The 22,734-nt window shown below is 40.3% G+C and overlaps 1 protein-coding gene across 1 annotated transcript in view; it reads left to right on the forward strand.

The window, feature by feature from the left end:
• The window catches only part of LOC127438869 (5-hydroxytryptamine receptor 3A-like), a 34,268-nt gene that overhangs the window by 7,408 nt on the left and 4,126 nt on the right, over positions 1–22,734 (forward strand). Inside the window, exons 3-6 of the mRNA XM_051694786.1 lie at positions 17,095–17,201; positions 17,483–17,652; positions 17,741–17,901; positions 20,074–20,284. Of these exons, the coding sequence (XP_051550746.1) occupies positions 17,095–17,201; positions 17,483–17,652; positions 17,741–17,901; positions 20,074–20,284 (649 nt within the window). The remainder of the gene's footprint in view (positions 1–17,094; positions 17,202–17,482; positions 17,653–17,740; positions 17,902–20,073; positions 20,285–22,734) is intronic.

Below are 22,734 nucleotides of genomic sequence, written 5' to 3' on the forward strand. Positions count from 1 at the left end.
TTTCATAATCTCAGAAGACAAAAGCAACATGCAAATCACAATATGTATAATGCAAAACCCACAGTAAAAATATATGGTGGTTTCTATGTTAAGGCGTTGTTTTGCATTTACATATAAACCTGATGTGTGTTATTCAATGTAACCAAGTGGAGAAATTTAATGTCATTTACCATGAAAATGGTCAAAAATTAACCATATTTCTTTTTTCGTATTTTCTTTATTCCTTTTTTTTTTTTTTTTATACTGTATAATATGGCTCCATCAACCGTAGTTTTAATTTTTTTTTATTTTTTATTTTTAATTTTTATTTTTTATGAACAGCCGTCAGAATAAAACCTCAAAAGCTATTTTTTTGCATCCTGTGTTGATTATTTTCAACCCACCAGCTACATCAATGTTAAAATTCTTGGACCCACTTTATATTAGGTGGCCTTAACTACTATGTACTTACTCATTTGATACAATGTACTTGTTGCATTGTAATTACATTTAAAGTACTTTCATTTAATTAAATTTGACCCCTAACCCTAACCCAACCCTTACCCCAAAAACTAACTCAAACCCCTACTCCTAACCCTAACCCTACCCCTACCCTTACTCCTAAACCTACCCGTACCTCAACCTCAGTAGCAGCAAATGTGGGCATTTTACAGAACAACATGTAGTTACACAGTGAATACATAGTCTTGTATGTATTTAATGTTAGTACATAGTAGTTAAGGCCACCTAATATAAAATGTGACCAAATTCTTTCTCACATTCCAGTTTAATTTGCACAGTCAACTGAAAGCAAGTTATTTGTAGGTTGATTACACCTAAAAGTTTAACATTATGTCACTATTAAAACACAATCCAGCTCAACACAGCAATATTGGCTCGACCAATGGCATGGCATGGCCTTAATGTTCAGAAGATTATGGGACTCATTTCCTAATCACAACAGCCAATGCGTTTAAGAAAAAACACATCAAATTCATTCAAAGTCAAAAAAACAAATTAAAACTTACATGAGTGTTTTCATCTCTTTCCCAGTGGAGACAACGCAACGTGCTGTCTGACACACACTTCCTCGTGATTTAGCAGAAAGAATCATTCAGACCACTTTTTGAATCTTTTTGACCTACTCAAATGAATCAAATGTAAAAGATTAGACTCAAATGATTCTTTTACAAATCAAACATCAATATGTCCAACCCACATGCAGTTTACACGTACAGCTATGCATAGTTTTGCAGTGTTCAGTCACAAAAGTAACGAAAGAAGTCGGGAGAAATTTATCGACGTAAAAGTATTATTTTTTTCTTTGAAATGTAATGAAGTAAAAGTGAAAGTCATCAAAATATTTATACTCAATAAAGCACTAATTTTCAAAAACTGTACTGAAGTACAGTAAAGAAGTATTTGTACTTCGTTACTTAACACCACTGGCATTATTTGAGATATAAGTGTTGGACTGAGTTTGGCTAACGCCATAAAGCTAGCGGCAACACATCTCGTGTGTTTGAAACATTATTTCCGGCAGCTGAAAAACAGAAAGTGCTTCCATGCAATAAAAAAACAATAGTGTTTCAATTAAGATGATACTACACTAGAGTGCATAGTGTAACTGCACAGTGTATTTCGGTGTTGGGACACTGTTTTTGGGACACTGTAGATTTTTTCAACAGCACTCTGTACTCATCTCACTGGATAAAAATGTTGAACTCAAATATTTAATAATATAACAACTTTTCCAGCACTTTATAACATGATATAAATCATATTTAAATACTTGCATGCAAGTGTACACAGTACATGCAGGGAACATTGCTTAGGATGGGAAGCATATTAGGCCTATGTTTAATTAGTGACTAGTAAGTATTTAAGCTATTTTAATCTATAAAAATGGATTACAAGTGGACAACACAAATAAAAAAGGATTTATATTGATTTTATCTAGAGGTTGGTGTTGAAGGTAAAGTTGACATTCAGTTTCTTTTGTACTTTATTTCAATTACTGAAGGAGCTAGAAGCAAATGAGTCAACACTGGGTAAAAATATAGTTACACAACCATTACAAATTGCATGTTAGATCACCACCCAGACAACAGAGGGCACCCTCACATGAATTCAAGTTTTCTCAAATTACAAAATCTTTGACTACTGGCATAAATCTGGTCTACACTGCATCTTATTCTAACCAACAACTGCCAACACAGACAGGACTTGTCTGTCTGTCTGTCTGTCTGTCTGCCATGTAAAGCAACACACCACAGTTAATTTTATTTTTGCATGCTGTTATGGACAGGTTTATCTGTAATAGTTGATGCCACAATAGTAGGCTGATATGGAAAACTAATTCAAATAATAGCAACGAAGTGTCTTTACACCATTTTGTTGCACAAAAAACACCAAACAAATTTCAAAGTGTGGAGACTTTGTTGTCAGAATTTACATCCGTCCAAAAGTAATAATGATTATCCCACCAGACATAACTCACAAAACAAAGTGGAATATACAGTTCTGCTCATGGATACCTAGCTACTATGTGAATCTTCAAAGATTTGATGCCACTAACCTGACAAACTTGGCAAATCCAGTAATTACTGTAGTTCTTCCCAAGGGTTAAATTGGTATTTTTATTTTATTTTTAATTGGTACCCCAATCCATGCCCTCACACCCTGACCCCCACACCAATTTAACTTCTGGTTCTTTCTTAGAAATGCTAAATGTATCAACCTGGTATCTTGTAAATTAACATTTACCAAGATAAATAAGTGTTTTAGAAGTGTTAAAGAACTATTCATTATTAGTTCATGTTAAATTATTGTGACAAGGAGGAGGGCGGGGCCGGGCTGTGACTACACATGCCCGGCCCCCAGTCGGGCTAATCAGCCGAGGAGGGGAATAAGTGTAGTGGAACGCGGCAGTTCGAGAGAGAGAGAGCCACATGCAGCTGCCATGTGTTTGTGTTGTGTGTCTTTTTGTTTAAATTCAATATTATTTTGACTGTTCAGCCAGTTCCCGCCTCCTTCTTTCCCAACCTTAACCTTGTCACATTGGTGCCGAAGCCCAGGAAGGAGGAGGGATGCACTGTCGTGGAGTCCTCGCCACTACCAGCCAACCCAAAGGAGCAGCCGCGGCCATCCGCTGGGGGACGGAGGAGTTGCTGCCGGCCGCCTGGAGCGGTGGAGCCGCTGCCAGGTGCAGAGGAGTTCCCTACCGGCCGCCAAAACATGGAGGGGCGTTCCATCCACCAGAGGTCAGAGGACTTGCTCCGGTCTACCCGGGGAGGAGTGGCTGTCATCCGCCAGAAGTTGGGGAGTGGCTGAGGGCCGGACGACAGCGTATCTGGGCACCAGCAAACCAGGTTATTCCTCTCTCTCCTCTCTCTCTCGCTGTTGCTCCACTTTGCCCTTTCCCTCTCCTCTTTTTTTTCCCCCTCCCCAGCCCTAGAGAGGCAGGGAAAAGCCTGCCGGCAGGCAGGGCCAGAAGTGACTACGCATGCCCGGCCCCCAATCAGGCTAATCAGCCGAGGAGGGGGATAAGTGCAGCGGAACACGGCAGAGAGCCACATGCAGCTGTCATGTGTGTGTTTGAGTTGTATGTCTCTTTATTTAAATTAAATATTATTTTGACTGTTCAGCCGGTTCCTGCCTCCTCCTTTCCCAACCTTAAACTTGTTACAATTATATGTAATATATATATATTAAAAAACATTGTCCAAATAGTGCTTTATAAATAGTCTAGACTTTCAAAGGACTATACATTAGGCTTCCCAACTGACTGTTACCTTAACCTTCAACTTGGGTTGGATATGCACAATTTACAAACTAATACTTTTAACAATTTAGACTAATCTGTACAGTAAACCCATTGGAAACATACAAAAATAAAGGGGGTGCAAAGTAGCTTTTGTAATTCACATCTCTAGCCAGAAGCAAATAAAGACCGCAAAACCGCTTGTGGATCAATCAATGAGGATAATACCATCAAGCATAAACAAATATTCATGCAACGACTAAGACCGGTATATTTGCAGATTGAAACAGTGTTAAAGTACCAGGTAGGTTTTTTTAAAGGACCTGCAAAACATCCATCCATCCATCAAAATCAAATCCCTTTTATTGTCACTCAACCATATACACAAGTGCAACAGTGGGTGAAAGTCTTGGGTGCAGTTCCGAGCAACATAGCAGTCACGACAGTGATGAGACATATACCAATTTACAATAAACATCAGATATACACAACACAATTTACATATCTAATATACACATAATTACACACAACACAATATACAAATAACAATATACAATGTACAGTATACAATACACACAATATAGAACACACATACACAATAAAAATAGAATATATAAAATATACAGTAGGTTGTATTGTGCTGTATTGACATTCAGGCTGTCGGATGATAGTCAGTTGCCAGTGTGTTGTTAAGAAAGAAAATAATTTATGACAGTCCAGTGTAAGATTAATAAAGTGCAGTGCTGATGTATTTTGATCGTGAGAGATCAAGAGTTCAAAAGTCTGATTGCTTGGGGGAAGAAGCTGTCATGAAGTTGTAGGGCTTTACTGGTTGTTTAGATCAGTGTTACTATCAGAAATAATTAATAATTATTTCTTTAGTTATTAATTCATATTTAAATTAATTAATTTAATCTAACTCAATAAAACCTCATATGGGACTCCAGTAAATGTAGTGTGCTAAGTTTAGGAGTGGGTTTGGTTATTAGCAATAATTAATAATTATCAAAGATAATTATTAATTATTAAAATCAATAGAACATTGATCTGAATCAATGTTAGCTTTTTTTAATCCTTTAAATCAATAATTATCAAAGATAATCATTAATTGTTAACATCGATGAGACATTAATTAAAATTAACACTAGCTTATTGATCCTTCAAATTCAACAATCATCAAAGACAATTATCATATCATGGGGCACCACCCTGGAATCAGGGACTAATAACCAGATAGTATAACAGTCTCAATATTAGATTGTTTTCTTAGGAAAATCGACATCCGAAGAAAATCGATTTTCGGAAAAAAACAATGAATGAAGGCTTGAATCCGAGCACTGACATCCCATCAGCATGTGACACAGGTGTATGCAAAACAAACCAAAACACTTCTCTTTGAAATATAACAAAGTTTATTTATGCAGTAATATCAATTAATAATTAATACAATGCAGTCAATAAACTTACAACTTACAACTACAAACTAAACAGTGATATGATTAGATATAGTAACCAAAATAATCCTATAACACGAGGGTGTGTGTGTGTGTGTGTGTGTGTGTGTGTGTGTGTGTGTGTGTGTGTGTGTGTGTAAGGAGGGACGCGCACAAAATGGCAGATGTGACTCTCGTGGAGAGTATGTCACACGAGACTTCCGGCCAAAGAATATGGCCGCGAATTGGGCGGAGAGAAACCAGTCAATGGCGTCTACCAGTTTACCGTGTGTATCCGCTTGTACGATAGCTTAGGGACAAAGCTGAGCTTTATCACAAAGCTATCTACTAGCCAAAAATGTGTGCGAGAATGTTTGTGAGGGGTCGCATGTGTGTGTGTGTGTGTGGTTAGTATGAGAGAGAGAGAGAATAAAGTGACGGCCCCAAAGCCGGTTTCGCGATTGTGGGAGAGAAAGCAGCTGTTAGTTTATCACTCAGAGACGCGGTGGACGGCTCGTAAACCGTCCCGCGGTCTTTGATTCTTTAATGGATAAACTCAGTGTGCCGGTCTCACCCGCAATGGTGGAAATGCACAACAGTCCAATGTGGTTGGACAACAACACAGCAGATCTCATTCGTGATAATTAATACCTTGAGTATTAGCCGCAATGCAATGCGGACTCGGCGGTCCGTAAACTGTACAAGCAATAACCTTGATACACAAGAATAACACACTATAATATTCTATCTCTGCCCAGACGTAAACCTCTTACTTGAATCGTATGAGGATGTAGAATGTGTGTTCATCCGTCCTTTAACTCCAACTCGGTTCCTCGAGGCTCTGGTGATGACAGGAGGCCGTTTCCTCGCTCTGTCGGCGGGCGGTACGGCTGCTGATTCTCGGCGGGTTGGCGGAGAAATCAGCGACGTCGACTTGATTGAAGATGGAAGAGAAATCTTTTATCTCTTCACTTCTGCAGGCAAACGGATGAAGATGCGGATTGCTCGGCAGTCTCCTTTGTATCCGTTAGAGTGTTCGGTGGAACACAGAGTAATTTCAACTCGTCTAGCGAGATGGAGATTCTATGGCCATAGTTTCAAGTCGGACGTTACTTCCTTGTGCCACGAGGCTACACCTGAGAGCAGCGATGAGCTGCGTCTACACACGGCGAGCAAAGTTGCTGGAAGCAAATCCCAGAAGCATCTCAGAGATATTTCTACTCCTGATGATGTCATGGTTGAGGGACGTTCTGTTGTGTGCCTCAACAAATAGGAGTTGAGAGTTCGATTCTTTAGTGAGCAAGGCTTCATGGCATTTGTTGTCTGTTTTGGACTCCCTTTGTTTGATTTTGGCGCAGTTTTTATCAGTAAGATTTATGACTTGGTATGTGGGCCTGAGTTAGGTTTTACAAAGGCCTGCCTTTGTCTTCTATCTGAATACATGTGGCCCAACAAAGTCGGCTGGTGCAGGTCCTGATGCTGCGATACCGCCTGCCTGATGGTAGCAATGAGAGCAGCCCATGGCTTGGTTGGCTGGAGTCTCTGATGATCCTCTGAGCTTTTTTCACATACCACCTAGTATATATGTCCTGGAGGGAGGGAAGCTCACCTCCGATGATGTGTCTGGCAATTTGCACCACCCTTTGCATGGCTTTGTGGTTGAGGGCAGTGCTGTTGCCGTACCAGGCAGTGATGCAGCCAGTCGGGATGCTCTCTACAGTGCTGGTGTAGAACCGTGTGAGGATGTGGTGGTTCATTCCAAACTTCCTCAGCCATCTCAGGAAGTAGAGGTGCTGGTGAGCCTTCTTCACAACGGCCTCAGTGTGGACGGACCATGTGAGTTCCTCAGTGATGTGGACACAGAGGAACTTGAAGATGCTGACTCTCTCCACCAGTGCTCCATTGATGGTGATGGGGCTGTGTTCTCTGTCTTTTCTCCTGAAGTCCACCACAAGCTCCTTGGTCTTGCTGACGTTGAAGAAGAGGTTTCTCTGTAGGCTGTTTCATCATTTTCAGTGATCAGACCTACCACCGTCATATCATCAGCAAACTTAATGATGGCATTGGAGCTATGTGTTGCCACACAGTCAAGTGTGTACAGGGAATACAGGAGTGGGCTGAGAACACAGCCCTGCGGGGCTCCAGTGTTAAGGGTCAGTGATGAGGAGATGTTGCTGCCCATACTAAACACCTGGCATCTGCTTGACAGGAAGTCCAGGATCCAGCTGCACAGCAAGCAGTTTAAGCCCAGAGCCCGGAGTTTCTCATCAAGCTTGGAGGGCACTATGGTGTTGAATGCTGAGCTGTAGTCTACAAACAGCATTCTCACATATGTGTTCCTTTTTTCCAGGTGGGAGAGAGCAGTGTGTAGTGTAGATGCAATGGCATCATCAGTGGAGCTGTTGTTGTGGTAAGCAAACTGCAGTGGGTCCAGTGAGGTAGGCAGCACAGAGCAGATGTAATCTCTGATTAGTCTCTCAAAGCATTTGCTGATGATAGGGGTCAGAGGAACAGGATGCCATTCATTTAAGCAAATGATTTTGGATTGTTTTGGTACAGGCACAATGTCGGACGTTTTAAAGCATGTGGGGACTACATGTCCATAAAACACCAGCCAGTTGGTTTGTGCATGCTCTGATGATGCATCCCAGAATGCCGTCTGGACTCACGGCTTTACGGACATTCACCCATCACAAAGATCGGGTTGCATCCGCTAAAGAGATGGACAGTGAACTAATCTCTGTAGCTTCGGCCGCGAGAGCTCTCTCCGCGAGGGTGGTGCTTGTTCCCTCTAAACGTGCATAAAAACTATTTAGCTCATCTGGGAGAGAGGCAGCGGCGGAGTTTTTATTCCCTTTGAAGTCCGTGATGATATTAATTCCCTGCCACATGCTTCTAGAGTCGGTGGTGTTGAACTGTCCTTCAATATTGTCCCTGTACTGGCGTTTGGCTGCTCTGATAGTTTTGCGGAGGGCATAACTGGCTTGTTTATGCTCCTCCGCGTTCCCAGAATTAAAAGGGGAGGTCCGCGCATTAAGTGCCGCAAGAACATCGCTATTAATCCATGGTTTCTGGTTAGGGTAGATCCATATAGTTTTGGTCAGTACAACATCCTCTATGAACTTCCTGATGAAACATGTTACGCTATCAGCATATACCTCGATGTCGTCATCAGAGGCGGACCGGAACATCTCCCAGTCCGCGCGATCAAAATAGTCTTGTAACATAGAGTCTGATTGATCTGGCCAGCACTTGATCGTTCTGAGGGCGGGTGCTTCCTGTTTCAGTTTCTGCCTGTAAGCAGGCAGAAGCAGAACGGAGGAGTGGTCCGATTTGCCAATAGGTGGGCGGGGGAGGGATTTGTAGCCATCCTTGAAGGGAGGGTAGCAATGGTCCAAAACCAGGTCCCCTCATGTGTTGAAACTGATGTGATGGTAGTATTTCAGTGCTACTGACTTGAAGTTGGCTTTGTTAAAGTCCCTGGTCACAATAAACGCGGCCTCAGGGTGCGAGGTTTCCTGCTCACTTATACTCCCATACAGTTCCTTGAGTGCCCGGTCTGTGTCGGATTGTGGTGGGATGTACACAGCAGTGATAATGACCGCTGTGAATTCCCTCGGTAGCCAGAATGGTCGACACAGAAGCATGAGTAATTCCAGATCAGGAGAGCAGAAAGACTTGACAGAATGTACATTCCTCTGATCACACCAGGATTTGTTGATCATAAAACATACACCACCACCTCTGTTTTTACCTGAGAGGTCTTTCGCTCTATCCGCTCGGTGCATGAAGAACCCCACAGTCATCTTTATGTTAAAGACTTTATCCATCCATCCATCCATCCATCCATCCATCCATGCATCCATCCATCCATCTGTCTGTCTGTCTGTCTGTGTAATTGCAGACATTTGAGACACAAACAGAGACATGCAAAGAACCGGATTTGTGTGATTACTGTAAAAACCTTTGTTATAAATGTCGTGTAAACTGCCTTCTCGCTGTGGTAGTGAGCTGTTTTTCATACATAATTTGAAATTAATAAAATGCTGATTCTTGAGATAAGGGGCAAAATGTTTTAAATCTGAGTTTTATTTTTTTATACTAATTTAATTTGAAATGGATTTAATTTGAAATGTGTCTATTTGTAGACAAATGTCTCAGCTAACGGACCATGTAAGGGAACAGGTTTTTACAAAACACTTTCTTTTTTTCCCTGAAAATTGACATTTATTCACTTCATAACTTACATCTTACTGTAAATTTGTGTCAATTCTGTCAGACACACTTAAAATCATACTATTTTAATTTGATCCATCCAACAAGAGTGTAAAGTCTTTAATTATCTAATGCTAATACAGCACGCATTTTAAAAAAAAAAATTAAATTAAATAATTAGAAAATAAGTAATGAAAGTTTACACATTTCCTGTAGATCTAACTTTTACGGTATTTTTATTGTTATGAATTTCTTGATTTTTAACATAAAGATGACTTTCTTTTATATAAGACATGTTTTGTCCCTTATCTCAAGAATCAGTGAAACGTGACATTGTCTAAAAATGTGACATAGATCTAGATTCTGCCGAGATCTGAAGCAGTGACTACCAGCTGAATTAAGTATTCAGCTTAAGTGCAAATTATACACCTTGCCCTGGAATATACACCCATAAAGCTAACAAAACCTTTAGGGTTAATACCTTAAAAAGGGTAACTAAGGGCACCTACACACTACAGTTCATGCTGCATCAGAGATTTCTGCAATTGCATTGTTTTTAATGGGCTGTCACAAGAATGGATAGGGAAAAAAACAAGGGGTTGTGAAAGTGATGCTCCAGCATGCAACTTAAGTTGTGGACATTTCAACTTTTGATGCAATGCACACTGACGTAGGTATCAGCTAACCAACAAGAATCTCAGACAGGTGGGTTCAGCTTTTTAGGAGCTACAGTATAGCTAGTTTGTAGGCACCCAACAAAACTTGTGAAAAAAAATTGCAGTAAGATTTGACTTTGATCAAATATTCAGGTTTACAAATCCCCACATTTACATAGCGTGTTGATGCTCTAATCCAAATATCAACACCTCTTGGTTGGCTAGTATGTTCCAGCAAACCCATGTGGTCACTGTCAGAATTCAGGAGACCATCTGAGGGTTCTGTTCTATGTAAAATATCCATATGACTCAGTGTTTGCCCTGTGCTTGCGGGTGTAAAATTGTGCCACCTGTCTAATAAATATACCATAAATCTTCAACTGTGTTTGTTTTAGAAAGTCACTCAAGGATACATGGGATCACATCATAGGAAACATTAAAGGATTAAACAGTATTTTAAAGATTGTACAATATATGGTCTTCTGCATGGATTAATATTGAGATGTACTGCATTACTCCCTATGTTTTATTTAAGCAAGATAGTACTGAAACACATGGCTGGTGTGGAATGCTTGCTTTTTTTTTAACTTTTGTTGAACCTCAAATTTATGCACACTTTAGAAAAGTGCAGTTCTGAGGAATTCATAACAAAATCCCACAAGTTCCAGCAAGAATCCCATAGTATAAATGGTCAACGGTTCTAAATTCTAAAGGAAAGAGTTCAACCCCTTTTGGACGGTTTTAGTTTTATATGGGAACATGGATGCTGTTTTTTCACCTTGTACCTAAAGTTAATTGTGCAGTAGTATCATGTGGAGATGCAGAGTCCAAAGGAAAATGTCAAGAATGCAAACCACTTATCAAATGATTAAAGCTTGTGGCAAATTTAGATAAAATATATGCTGCAGTAACTTGCTTAGCCTACTGTATGCATCTCCAAATACAAAAAAAAAAAAAAAAAAAAAAAAAGACCTATAATGCTAATGTTTTGTAACCTAATTGCTGCAAAAGTAATCAGCTAAATAAATACTGTGACAGATCTGTTTAGATTTATGGGTAGGGGAGAGCGGACACAAACTAACACTTTTTGGTTTTCTTAAGTTTGTATAAATGCACTTGGGGCTCAAAGTATTTGTCTTTTTTCACATTAATTTTACACATGTCTGGTACAAATATGTGGACTTGTTTCATGAATACAGTGCATATTTTTTTGCCATCTCCCTGGAAAAAGGGAAAGTGAAATGTTACAACATGCCCGTAGGCGGGACATGCTGTAACAGGCAAGGGGTACATTGTAACATGACCATTATGACAGCTTAAAATCCCCTTCTAACAACTGATCTAATAAAAGTAAATAGAAGATAAACTAAAATATTATGTCAATAAAAGTCATTTATTAACTTTGCCATACAGGGGCGGACTGGGAAGAAAATTCGACCCGGGATTTTACATAGAAACTGGCCCAAAATTGGTGGGGGATGTTGCTGTCCTTTTCTGCATATCGCTGCCCCCGGTTCTCCCAATGGCCAGTCCGCCACTGTTGTCATATATGTTTTAGCAATAAGTTTGACACTTGACAAAGACTACACAACAAAGCCACAGCATTGGCCAAAATAATGCATGGATTGATGCACACACACACACACACACACACACACACACACACACACAGACATGTATTAAGGGGAATTCTGTAAATTACATATCTGACTGCATTGAATTGCACATAGTTTGTTCTAATTGGGGCACATTATAACGCAGTGTTACAATGTGCCTCATCAGAGCAACTGGGATTTAAGCCTGGCTAGCCACTTCTACAGGGCAGACAAAAATTAAAAGACAATGCAAGATGCTAGCTAAACAGATTGTAGATTAAAAATAAAATGATACCAAGTTTGCCTCGTTTTAAATAAACACTAAAAACAGAGATGAAAATTAACTTCCCTGTGAATTTTTACTTTTGCTACTTAAAAATGAACTTTTGGCGATATCTTCCAAAGTCTTCTTAATTTTGCCGCAATTTTTTCTCTACACAGTGTTGATATGGCAACAAGTAATCAAATGAAGTTCCTCTTACCAGCATGTGTGGAAACGTTTAAACCATGTGTGATATAACTAGCCCCGTGTTAGTTTGTGCCCCGCTCTCCCCTATAGTTTAACCTTAAATTATCCCTGTGTCAGAACTAGACTAAAACGCATAAATGACGAGGACACACTCATTTAAAAAAATCTATAATTTCGCATCTTACCGAAGTCCCTTATCAAGTTAAACTGTAACTCACCCTGACAGTATTTTTTTTAAACTACTGGTCTTTTGCCAGAACTTAACCATGTTGGTCTGTATGGCCAGTCTCAATAGGCCATGATTTCCAGGTACCATCAGAAGACCTTTTCCTGAAAGTTGTGCCAAAACAGAGTGATTTTTACACTTTCCAAAAGTGAGGAAATGCTTGCTTGCATTTTCCCTCTGCATATTAATATTCATGCCATTAATGCCTAGACACATGAGATGGTGTGATGAAGTGATGACCCAATGTTCTGGCTGTGAACATGATTTACCCATTCTAATTTGTTTAAACAAATAAGTTGTGTAAAAAGTGAGTATTTAGGCATTGCCTTACAAACCTCCACACAGAAAATTTTACTTGGCAAATTAAATGTTATCTGTAATTTGAAATCACATTGATAAATTGACTCATGGCTTGTTTCTGTCTGTCAAGACCCGAGGTAAGCATTTATGGTCTTTTGTGTTGCCCTTTTATATTCCTTAATCTTTTAGATTTGATTAAATTCAACTTAATTGTCATTGTGCTGAGTACTAGGACACAGCCAATGAAATAGAGTTAGCATCTAACCAGAACTGCAGATAGTAAGACAGTATAAATATAAATGATGTTAAAGTGTGAATTGGCATTGAGGTTCAAATGTTTGTATGGTGCAAATTATCATTGAAGCCCAGAAGACATGGTAAATGGTATGGAAAATAGTCAGAATAGTAAAATGTGGACAATGGCAAGACTGTTGCATTTGAGGGCACTTCAGTTATTAGAGATTTTTTTTTATTGTCTCCATATGTTTCTGTTGTGTGCTTATTTTACATATATTACTCTAAAAAGCTCAATTTAAAACAGGCTAAAGCATGGACTGCAGCACTAACATGGTTCCAGTTCATCACCAGCTGCTTCATTATGAAATGTAAGATGGTTTAATTTATTTACATAACAAATACTACATCATTTTCATACAAATCTTTTTTTATTATTAATAGTTTTTAAAGGACTGTGATTTTAGAAAACATTGGAGGAGATGTAGTACTTGATTTAGGGTATGTGTGTTAAAAATTATATAGCTGGAGCTTTGATGTCAGCATTTAGTCTGATTTAATTACAGGAATATTATAATGAAATTAAGCACCAAAAAAACCCTGAAATTAATTAATAAGAAATAAAAAAAATACATAAAAATACACTAACTTTTTATAATCAAGAGTATAGATTGGTTAAAATAGGCATTTTGAGATGCGGTCAGAAATGACATTGAACTATGACACACAAACTTAAAAGTGAAGCTAATTTTAAATTTTGCTGTATTCACAAGCTGACTCTAAATATTGTTAAACAGTTATATTGTAATTATAGATTTGTTCTTTGGTGAAACCCAATTTCTTCATAATCCAACACAAAAATATTTGTGCACTTTTAAAGACAATACAACTTACATTAAAATTAAAATTACACTCAAAATTACATTTGATTCAATCCTATTTTCTTGTCATAAATTCTGTGTCAGATATGACAAAAACTAGAATCAGTCTATATTAACAGTGTAGTGAACAGTATTCACAGTACTTATAGTATATGACATTTTGATGTAATTTATTATGTAAATATTCATTAGTTTTTAAGTATAAATTTAACAGTTCAAAGGGCAATAAAAGGGTTTATATAAAAGATTTTAAAAATCCAAATTCTCAGAAATTACCAACTACATTAATTCAGTTCTCAGTAAATTAATTGTAGTTTCATGCATTTTAGCATGTTATGATGCAGGAACTCTGCTTTTGAATGTTCCTCAAATGTGCCATTAAAGTAGATATGCAACCAAGTGAAAACTCTTTCTGACTTTTTACAGTAATAAAATGACATCCTATATTTGGGCTTTTCACTTCCAGCTCTCTTTCTAGCATCCGTAGAGACGTTGAACTGTTCACAACCCACAACAAAGTCTCTCCTTAATGCTATTAGAGAAGAAGTTCTCAGGTACAGTGAGGCAAGACCGGTGATAAGTCTGCAAACTCCTACCAACGTCAGCGTGGACTTGACTCTCTATGGAATTTTAGGAGTTGTAAGCAATTCCATGTGTTAATTTCGAGCCTGAAAACAGTTACTTGAAATTTACAAAGGTTGTAGCATCACACTGTATATTCCAGAGACTTGCATATATTTTCTCTTTCAGGATGAAAAATTGCAGGAGTTGGAAACATATCTGTGGGTGAGGCTGGTGAGAGTCCCACTTATTAAATGAGTCATGTACTTTTAACAATATATATATATATATATATATATATATATACAGGTGCATCTCAATAAATTAGAATGTCGTGGAAAAGTTCATTTATTTCAGTAATTCAACTCAAATTGTGAAACTCGTGTATTAAATAAATTCAGTGCACACAGACTGAAGTAGTTTAAGTCTTTGGTTCTTTTAATTGTGATGATTTTGGCTCACATTTAACAAAAACCCACCAATTCGCTATCTCAAAAAATTAGAATATGGTGACATGCCAATCAGCTAATCAACTCAAAACACCTGCAAAGGTTTCCTGAGCCTTCAAAATTGTCTCTCAGTTTGGTTCACTAGGCTACACAATCATGGGGAAGACAGCTGATCTGACAGTTGTCCAGAAGACAATCATTGACACCCTTCACAAGGAGGGTAAGCCACAAACATTCATTGCCAAAGAAGCTGGCTGTTCACAGAGTGCTGTATCCAAGCATGTTAACAGAAAGTTGAGTGGAAGGAAAAAGTGTGGAAGAAAAAGCTGCACAACCAACCGAGAGAACCGCAGCCTTATGATTGTCAAGCAAAATCGATTCAAGAATTTGGGTGAACTTCACAAGGAATGGACTGAGGCTGGGGTCAAGGCATCAAGAGCCACCACACACAGACATGTCAAGGAATTTGGCTACAGTTGTCGTATTCCTCTTGTTAAGCCACTCCTGAACCACAGACAACGTCAGAGGCGTCTTACCTGGGCTAAGGAGAAGAAGAACTGGACTGTTGCCCAGTGGTCCAAAGTCCTCTTTTCAGATGAGAGCAAGTTTTGTATTTCATTTGGAAACCAAGGTCCTAGAGTCTGGAGGAAGGGTGGAGAAGCTCATAGTCCAAGTTGCTTGAAGTCCAGTGTTAAGTTTCCACAGTCTGTGATGATTTGGGGTGCAATGTCATCTGCTGGTGTTGGTCCATTGTGTTTTTTGAAAACCAAAGTCACTGCACCCGTTTACCAAGAAATTTTGGAGCACTTCATGCTTCCTTCTGCTGACCAGCTTTTTAAAGATGCTGATTTCATTTTCCAGCAGGATTTGGCACCTGCCCACACTGCCAAAAGCATCAAAAGTTGGTTAAATGACCATGGTGTTGGTGTGCTTGACTGGCCAGCAAACTCACCAGACCTGAACCCCTTAGAGAATCTATGGGGTATTGTCAAGAGGAAAATGAGAAACAAGAGACCAAAAAATGCAGATGAGCTGAAGGCCACTGTCAAAGAAACCTGGGCTTCCATACCACCTCAGCAGTGCCACAAACTGATCACCTCCATGCCACGCCGAATTGAGGCAGTAATTAAAGCAAAAGGAGCCCCTACCAAGTATTGAGTACATATACAGTAAATGAACATATTTTCCAGAAGGCCAACAATTCACTAAAAATGTTTTTTTTATTGGTCTTATGATGTATTCTAATTTTTTGAGATAGTGAATTGGTGGGTTTTTGTTAAATGTGAGCCAAAATCATCACAATTGAAAGAACCAAAGACTTAAACTACTTCAGTCTGTGCACACTGAATTTATTTAATACACGAGTTTCACAATTTGAGTTGAATTACTGAAATAAATGAACTTTTCCACGACATTCTAATTTATTGAGATGCACCTGTATATATTAACATGTCATATAAACGTTTTAATCTGATTGAAATCGTATCGATTCCTAATTTTGCAAAGTTGGACTAACAGACTTAGATTATGCGATTGTAGCTTGGCTTCATCCAGCATGTATACATGTTGATCTGATCACAATTGGTCTCTGCGTTTTTCTCATGCTCTGAAAGACGACATATATTACGGGTGTTGTATCCAATTGTGTTCCCCATCGGAATCTGTTTCCCCCTAGCCCTATAGGGTATGGGGTTATGGTTATGGTTAGGATTAGGGTATGTAGGGTAGTGTAAATTAGGGTTAGGGCAGATAGGGTACGGTAGGGTAGGGAAGGGTTAGGCTTAGGTTTGTGCATGGGGGAACGCATTCTGACAGCGGAGAATGTTACTGTCAGATACTGTTCCCCCATACAGATCTGCTGGGGGGAAATAGATCCCAGCGGGGAAACAGAGTTTGCCACAACACCAACTCTTCCTCAGGTGATGTGCTTACTTCAAATATTTGATTATGATTGTGCTATGTACTGTACACTTAAACAGATGGACGAAGATTAACTTGGCTATGCAAAAACCCACTGTAACTTGATTATAAGTACTGACGGTCTCCAGGAATACTTTAAATAGTGTGTTTAATTAGTGTTGGAATTTAACTCTACAGTCATTAATCTGTCACTGCTCTACCATTCTAAATCGTGCGTAACAGACCTCAAACAGAAGAGAGCGAGATTTCAGAAAGAAAAAAATCACAGCTGGTAGGTGTGATGAAATTGAGTTGTTTCGAGTCGTTAGAGCCAGTGATATGCCATATTCAGGCCCTTTAGGATGAATGCAGCTTAAATTAAGGAACAGTACTGATAGAATTTTTTTTTAATTTTATTTATTTTATTTATGTAGAGGTGGCAGATTGAAGGTTTGAGCTGGGATCCGGTTGAGTGTGGATCAAAGAGAATCTCTCTACCAAGAGAGAAGATGTGGTTTCCAGACATTGTCATCAATGAATTGTAAGTTGCAAAGCATTATAAGTTTAAACAGCAGTGACTTGGTGACTATGTACCCCATATAACCTTTACATTTCTACTGTAAATGGATTTCTGGCAGCACATTTTTGCAAATTGTGGAACATGTCAAAATAATGTTCTGTGGTAATCGACAATATGCCAAATAGGCTTTAGATAAAGCTTTTTTTTATAATAATAAAAAATAAATATATCCTAGTAGTACATTGCTCAAACCATTACAACACTTTTTTTTTGTATCTGAACTACTACTGCCTACTTTGCAGCATGGATGAAAACAGAGCACCGGAAACATATTACGTCTATGTTACTTCCACTGGTGAAGTGATAGATGGAATGCCAATTCATGTGATCAGCTCCTGTCGACTTGACATCTACACCTTTCCATTTGATATTCAAAACTGCACATACACTTTCAACTCTTACAAACACGACAGTGAGTGGGCTAAACTGATAGATGTATATTTCTGTTTGTCTACTTATATTTCCAAGCATTTTGTACTGGTTGTTCTCTTTCTCTACAGTTCAGGATGTTCAGCTGTTCTTCTTTAAACCGGTGGAGGATATATTCAAGCAGTCTCTTAAAGCAATGTCAACTGAAGGAGAGTGGGAGCTGATTGACATGCAGGGAGAAAAACCTGTGCAGATCTATATGGAAGGGGGATGGGATGTACTCATTTTTCATGTGTGTTGAATTTAAATACGTTTAGACCAATTTTAGATTAAATTTAGTGTTCACTTTTGGTCAACTTGCTTCACATGTCACTATGGGATACGTCTCTGCATTGTCATCCCAAACTGATCTCACTATGGAATCTGTGACAGTGGGCTGAAAATTCTTCAGCTAAAAGCGGACTATGCTTACCAAAATTCTGCAATGGTAGAAAAATGCAGAGTTGTTCCTGCCAGGCTACTCAGTCTAACATGGTTAGGATTAGGGATGGGGCAGGTTTAGGGCCTCTGCTGCCTTCCAGGAACAATTCTAGACACCTTTGCAAAATGGGCCCAAAATTCTCACCACTTCCCCCAGTAGCCGAAGCTGGAAGGGTTGTTGAATGTATGGGCAGGTGTGAGCTCCACTTTCCAGATAAAATGCTCACAGGGGGGTGCCAAAAATGAGCTGTAACATGAGTTGCTCTTTCTAAATGATGAAATACAGTAAAGAGGAATGCATGTTTAATTAACCTTATGCCATAAACCTTACCCCAACCCTAAACCTAACCATCAGTGGAGTAAAAATGAAATCTTGCAATGCAACCTCTGAATTGCGATCGTCAATGTTTAGGTGAATGTGATTACGTCCTAGTTTTCATGCAGGACCAGAACCTGTGTCTCTGAAGGTGCTGGCGCAATGTGCTAATAGTAGCACCACAGGAAAAGTTAAAACACATTTGAATTGATGCAGATATGTCTGATGGGAGTTGGCCGCTTGTCAGTATCTCCGCAGAATAGAGCTGATGTCAGGGTACAGGAAAATTTGGTTGCAACATGTCAACTTCCTGTGTGACCATGTGGGTTATCCATGAATCCTAAATTCTGGGTTTAACTCTGGATTTAATTATCCAAATTGGTAAACTACCACTTGTTAGCTGGGCAACAAGCCTGAAAAGAACAACTTTTGCACTAAGTGCAACAAGAGTCACACCTTGTGCTGTTTGCTAATGGGCTTACCAGTCTACAGGCATTGGTGAAAACAATTTTGACTTACCAGTCAACTACGATGGCATCACCAAAAATGTCATCTTGGAGGGTGAAACTTCCATCAAGGCCTTGTCTGAGAAAGTGCAGGTTCTTGATTTAAGGGATTCGCATATTATGTGTTCAGTGTGCCAGGTCATTGCCCATGCTAATGCTGCACTGTCCACTCCAGTTAACTGCATCCACTGCAGCAAGCACTTGTCAGGGGTGCTGTGTGCAGGATGTGTGTTGGGACAGTTTACAAGGTGACAACATGATAGCAGCTGTTGGTGCAGCTGAGCTTAGTCCTTCTAACGAGCTTGTGGAGGCAGTCAGTTTTGCCATGGAGGTTGAGTTCACTCAAGTATTGCCAGATCTCCATTGTGGCTTTGAATGACCTCTTGGATGAGGAGGACGGAGAAAGAAGATCCTTTTTTACACAAGCTTTCCCTGTATAGGGAAACAGTTGACACCCTGCACAACACTTCTCATTGATTGGCAATGAGACTAGGTATTGGACCCAATGGGTTTGGCTAGTGAGAGGTCCAATTTGAGTGTGATCAGTCTACCACAGAATATGATCAGTTACATTTATTTAGCTAGAGCTGGACCCACGAGATATTTTTATGAATTAAAGTGGTGGAGATTTGAATTATGTTGCCATGAGAGATGGATAATTCAGTTTCTCTTGTCTGTTCAAGACATTATCTCTTATCTTCAGGAGATGTTGGACCAGGTCAAGACAGGTGACAGGTGCTTTCCACTGGGGACCATTAGACCCAAATTACGCCACTGTGAGTGAGGCATCTCACCACAGTGCCAATTGTTCATCAATTTAGAAGAGCTTTTTGAAGAATGAAAGTCTGGGCCTGTGATGTACATAATATTCACTGTTGGTAGAGTTTTTGCAAATTTTTTCTGATGGTATATTAAAAAGAGGCAAGGCTTTTCCACTGCATTTGCAAGAGGTCTAAAAGCGTTTTTAAATTGGGTTTCATGGATAACCACACAGAGATGTGTCTTTTAGTGAAATGTGTCACTCATCTCCCTCAGAGAACCAGGGTTACATCTGTAACCTAATTTGTGTTAATGAATTAAGGAAGATCTTGATCATTATGTTCATATTTGTAAAATAACATTTGCACAAGGATTAATTCTCTCTTTCACTTTTGTGCACTAGATTGTCTTGAGACGTCGAGCTACGCTGTATGTGGTGAACCTCCTTATTCCCAGCTGCTTTCTTCTTTCAGTGGATCTGTTCAGCTTCCTACTGCCTCCCCAGAGTGTGGATCGTGCTTCCTTCAAGATGACCCTCATCCTGGGTTACACCGTGTTCCTGCTTCTAATGAATGACCTGCTGCCTGTCACAGGAAACACCTTACCTCTTCTAAGTTTGTTTTGATACCTTCTTATTCACTCATTTGATGTTACCTTTACCCTGCTGAAAAGGCCAAGTCCACTGGTCACCAGCATATGTTGTTTTGAACTTTGGATATTGGTCTTTAGCATGGCATGCTGGTTTCCCCTCCAGGCCCTCCAACAAAACTTATACTACATGGCCAAAAGTTTGTGGACACCTGAACACCACATCCTTACATATATGTGCTTTTTGGCCATTAAATTCCAAAACTATGTTTTTTAACAGGGACTTAATAACCAATCCCTTTGCTGCTATAACAGCTATCACTCTTCTGGTAAGGCTTTCCAGTAGATATTGGAACATGGCTATGGGAGTTTGCTCCCATTCAGACAAAAGCATTGTAAGGGGGTTTGAGTGAAAGGAGAACACAGGGAAGCAGATTTTCCAGGCTCAGGTAAGACTTTTAATCAGCCACTTCAGTGCTTTACAACTTCACAAACTCATCAGCTTCACAGGCACGTAGTAACTTAAACCCATCAACTTCACAAGCACGTAGCAACTTCAACTCATTAGCTTCACAAACATAACAGAATAAATGTAACAGCTTCAGGAGCACCGTGGCCTTCCTTGTGCCAGACACTCTCTCTCCTCTGCTGGTGGCGTGGCCGCTTATATGCTACTCTCACCATGCTCACTGGAATTAGAAACAGGTGTTAAACATAATCTAGCTCAGGTGCAAGCGCTCTTACTGCTTTCTCTCTCTCCGGACGGACGCTTAACCACACCCCCGCTGCCACATATCCCCAACGTGTGACTCAGGCCAGGGAGGCATCCAGCCTGTCTACCACTCCCCCCATTTCTGGAGAGGAAGTCGGCGACAGCAATCTGCACTCCCAGTCTGTGGACCACCTTGAACTTTAATGGCTGAAGAGCCAGATACCAACGGGTGATCCGCACGTTGGTATATTTCATGCGGTGGAGCCACTGGAGTGGGGCGTGAGCCGAGCAGAGGGTGAAGGCCCGCCCCAGCAGGTAGTCCCGGAGAGTGAGGACCGCCCACTTGATGGCGAGGCACTCCTTTTCCACTGTGCTGTACTTAGTCTCCCACAGCGAGAGCTTACGGATAATGTACAGCACCGGGCGGGAGAGAGAAATCGGGTGAATGTAAAAGCGGCCCCCCACTTGCATAAATGCCTGTTTATACTGCTCCATCCACTGGACCGGGTCTGGAGCTCCCTTTTTAGTGAGATCAATCAGCGGGCTGGTGATGTCTGAATAATTAGGCACGAATCTCCTATAATAGCCAGCCAGCCCCAGGAACTGTCTCACCCCCTTTTTGGTCTTGGGCCTCGGGCAGGCCGCAATCACTGCAGTCTTGTCAATTTGGGGACACACCTGCCCGTGGCCCAAGTGGAACCCCAGATACCGTACCTCCACCTGCCCAATCGCACACTTCTTGGTGTTTGCCATGAGTCCCGCCCGTCGCAGCGATCTCAGAACCGCCCTCAGATGCTGCATGTGCCGCTGCCAATCATTACTGTAAATGATGATGTCATCTAAGTATGCAGCAGTGTAAGCTGAATGCGGTCTGAGGATTCGGTCCATGAGATGCTGAAATGTAGCCAGGGCTCCAAACAAACTGAACGGAAGCATCACAAATTGGTGTAATCCGAACAGTGTGAAGAAGGCTGTTTTTTCACAGGAAATTAGTGTCAAGGGGATCTGCCAATAACCCTTTGTCAAATCTAGTGTCGAATAAAATCGAGTAGTGCCCAACTGATCGAGCAACTCATCAATGCGAGGCATTGGGTATGTGTCAAATTTAGACACTATGTTTACTTTTCTATAATCCACACAGAACCATACAGACCCATCGCTCTTAGGATCAAGAACAACTGGACAGGACCAATCGCTGTGGGATTCCTCTATTACCCCCATATCGAGCATTGCATCCAATTCTTCCCAGACAATTTTCTTTTTGTGCTCGGGCAATCGGTAGGGATGGCTATGTACCACCACCCCCGGCTCGGTCTCGATGTGGTGTTGGATGAGGTTCGTGCGACCCGGTAGAGGGGAAAATCCATCTGCAAATTCTTAATGTAGTTTGGCAACCTCTGCGAGTTGGTACGGTGAGAGGTGGTCTACGCAAGTGAGTGAAATTATTGTGTTTCGTATTCACCTCCGGCCCGAGCTCCACCCTCTCTGGAACTACCGTAGCCAGTGTCACAGGGACTGCCTCCCTCCTTAATTTCAGAAGGTTAAGGTAATAAATTTGATGTGTGCCCCCTCTATCGGTTCGCTTTACCTCATAATCAAGATCTCAAAGTGTCCTTGCCACTTGGCGAGTAATTTGGAGCTCGATGTGGGGAGTAATACGAGTACCTTATCTCCCGGTGCAAATTCCCGCAGCCGAGTTCCCCTGTCATATAGCCGGTGCTGTCGTTCTTGAGCTTGGAGCAAATTCTCCTGTGTCAGTTGCCC

The sequence above is a fragment of the Myxocyprinus asiaticus genome, chromosome 50 (assembly GCF_019703515.2).
Source record: "Myxocyprinus asiaticus isolate MX2 ecotype Aquarium Trade chromosome 50, UBuf_Myxa_2, whole genome shotgun sequence".
NCBI classification, from domain to species: Eukaryota; Metazoa; Chordata; class Actinopteri; order Cypriniformes; family Catostomidae; genus Myxocyprinus; species Myxocyprinus asiaticus.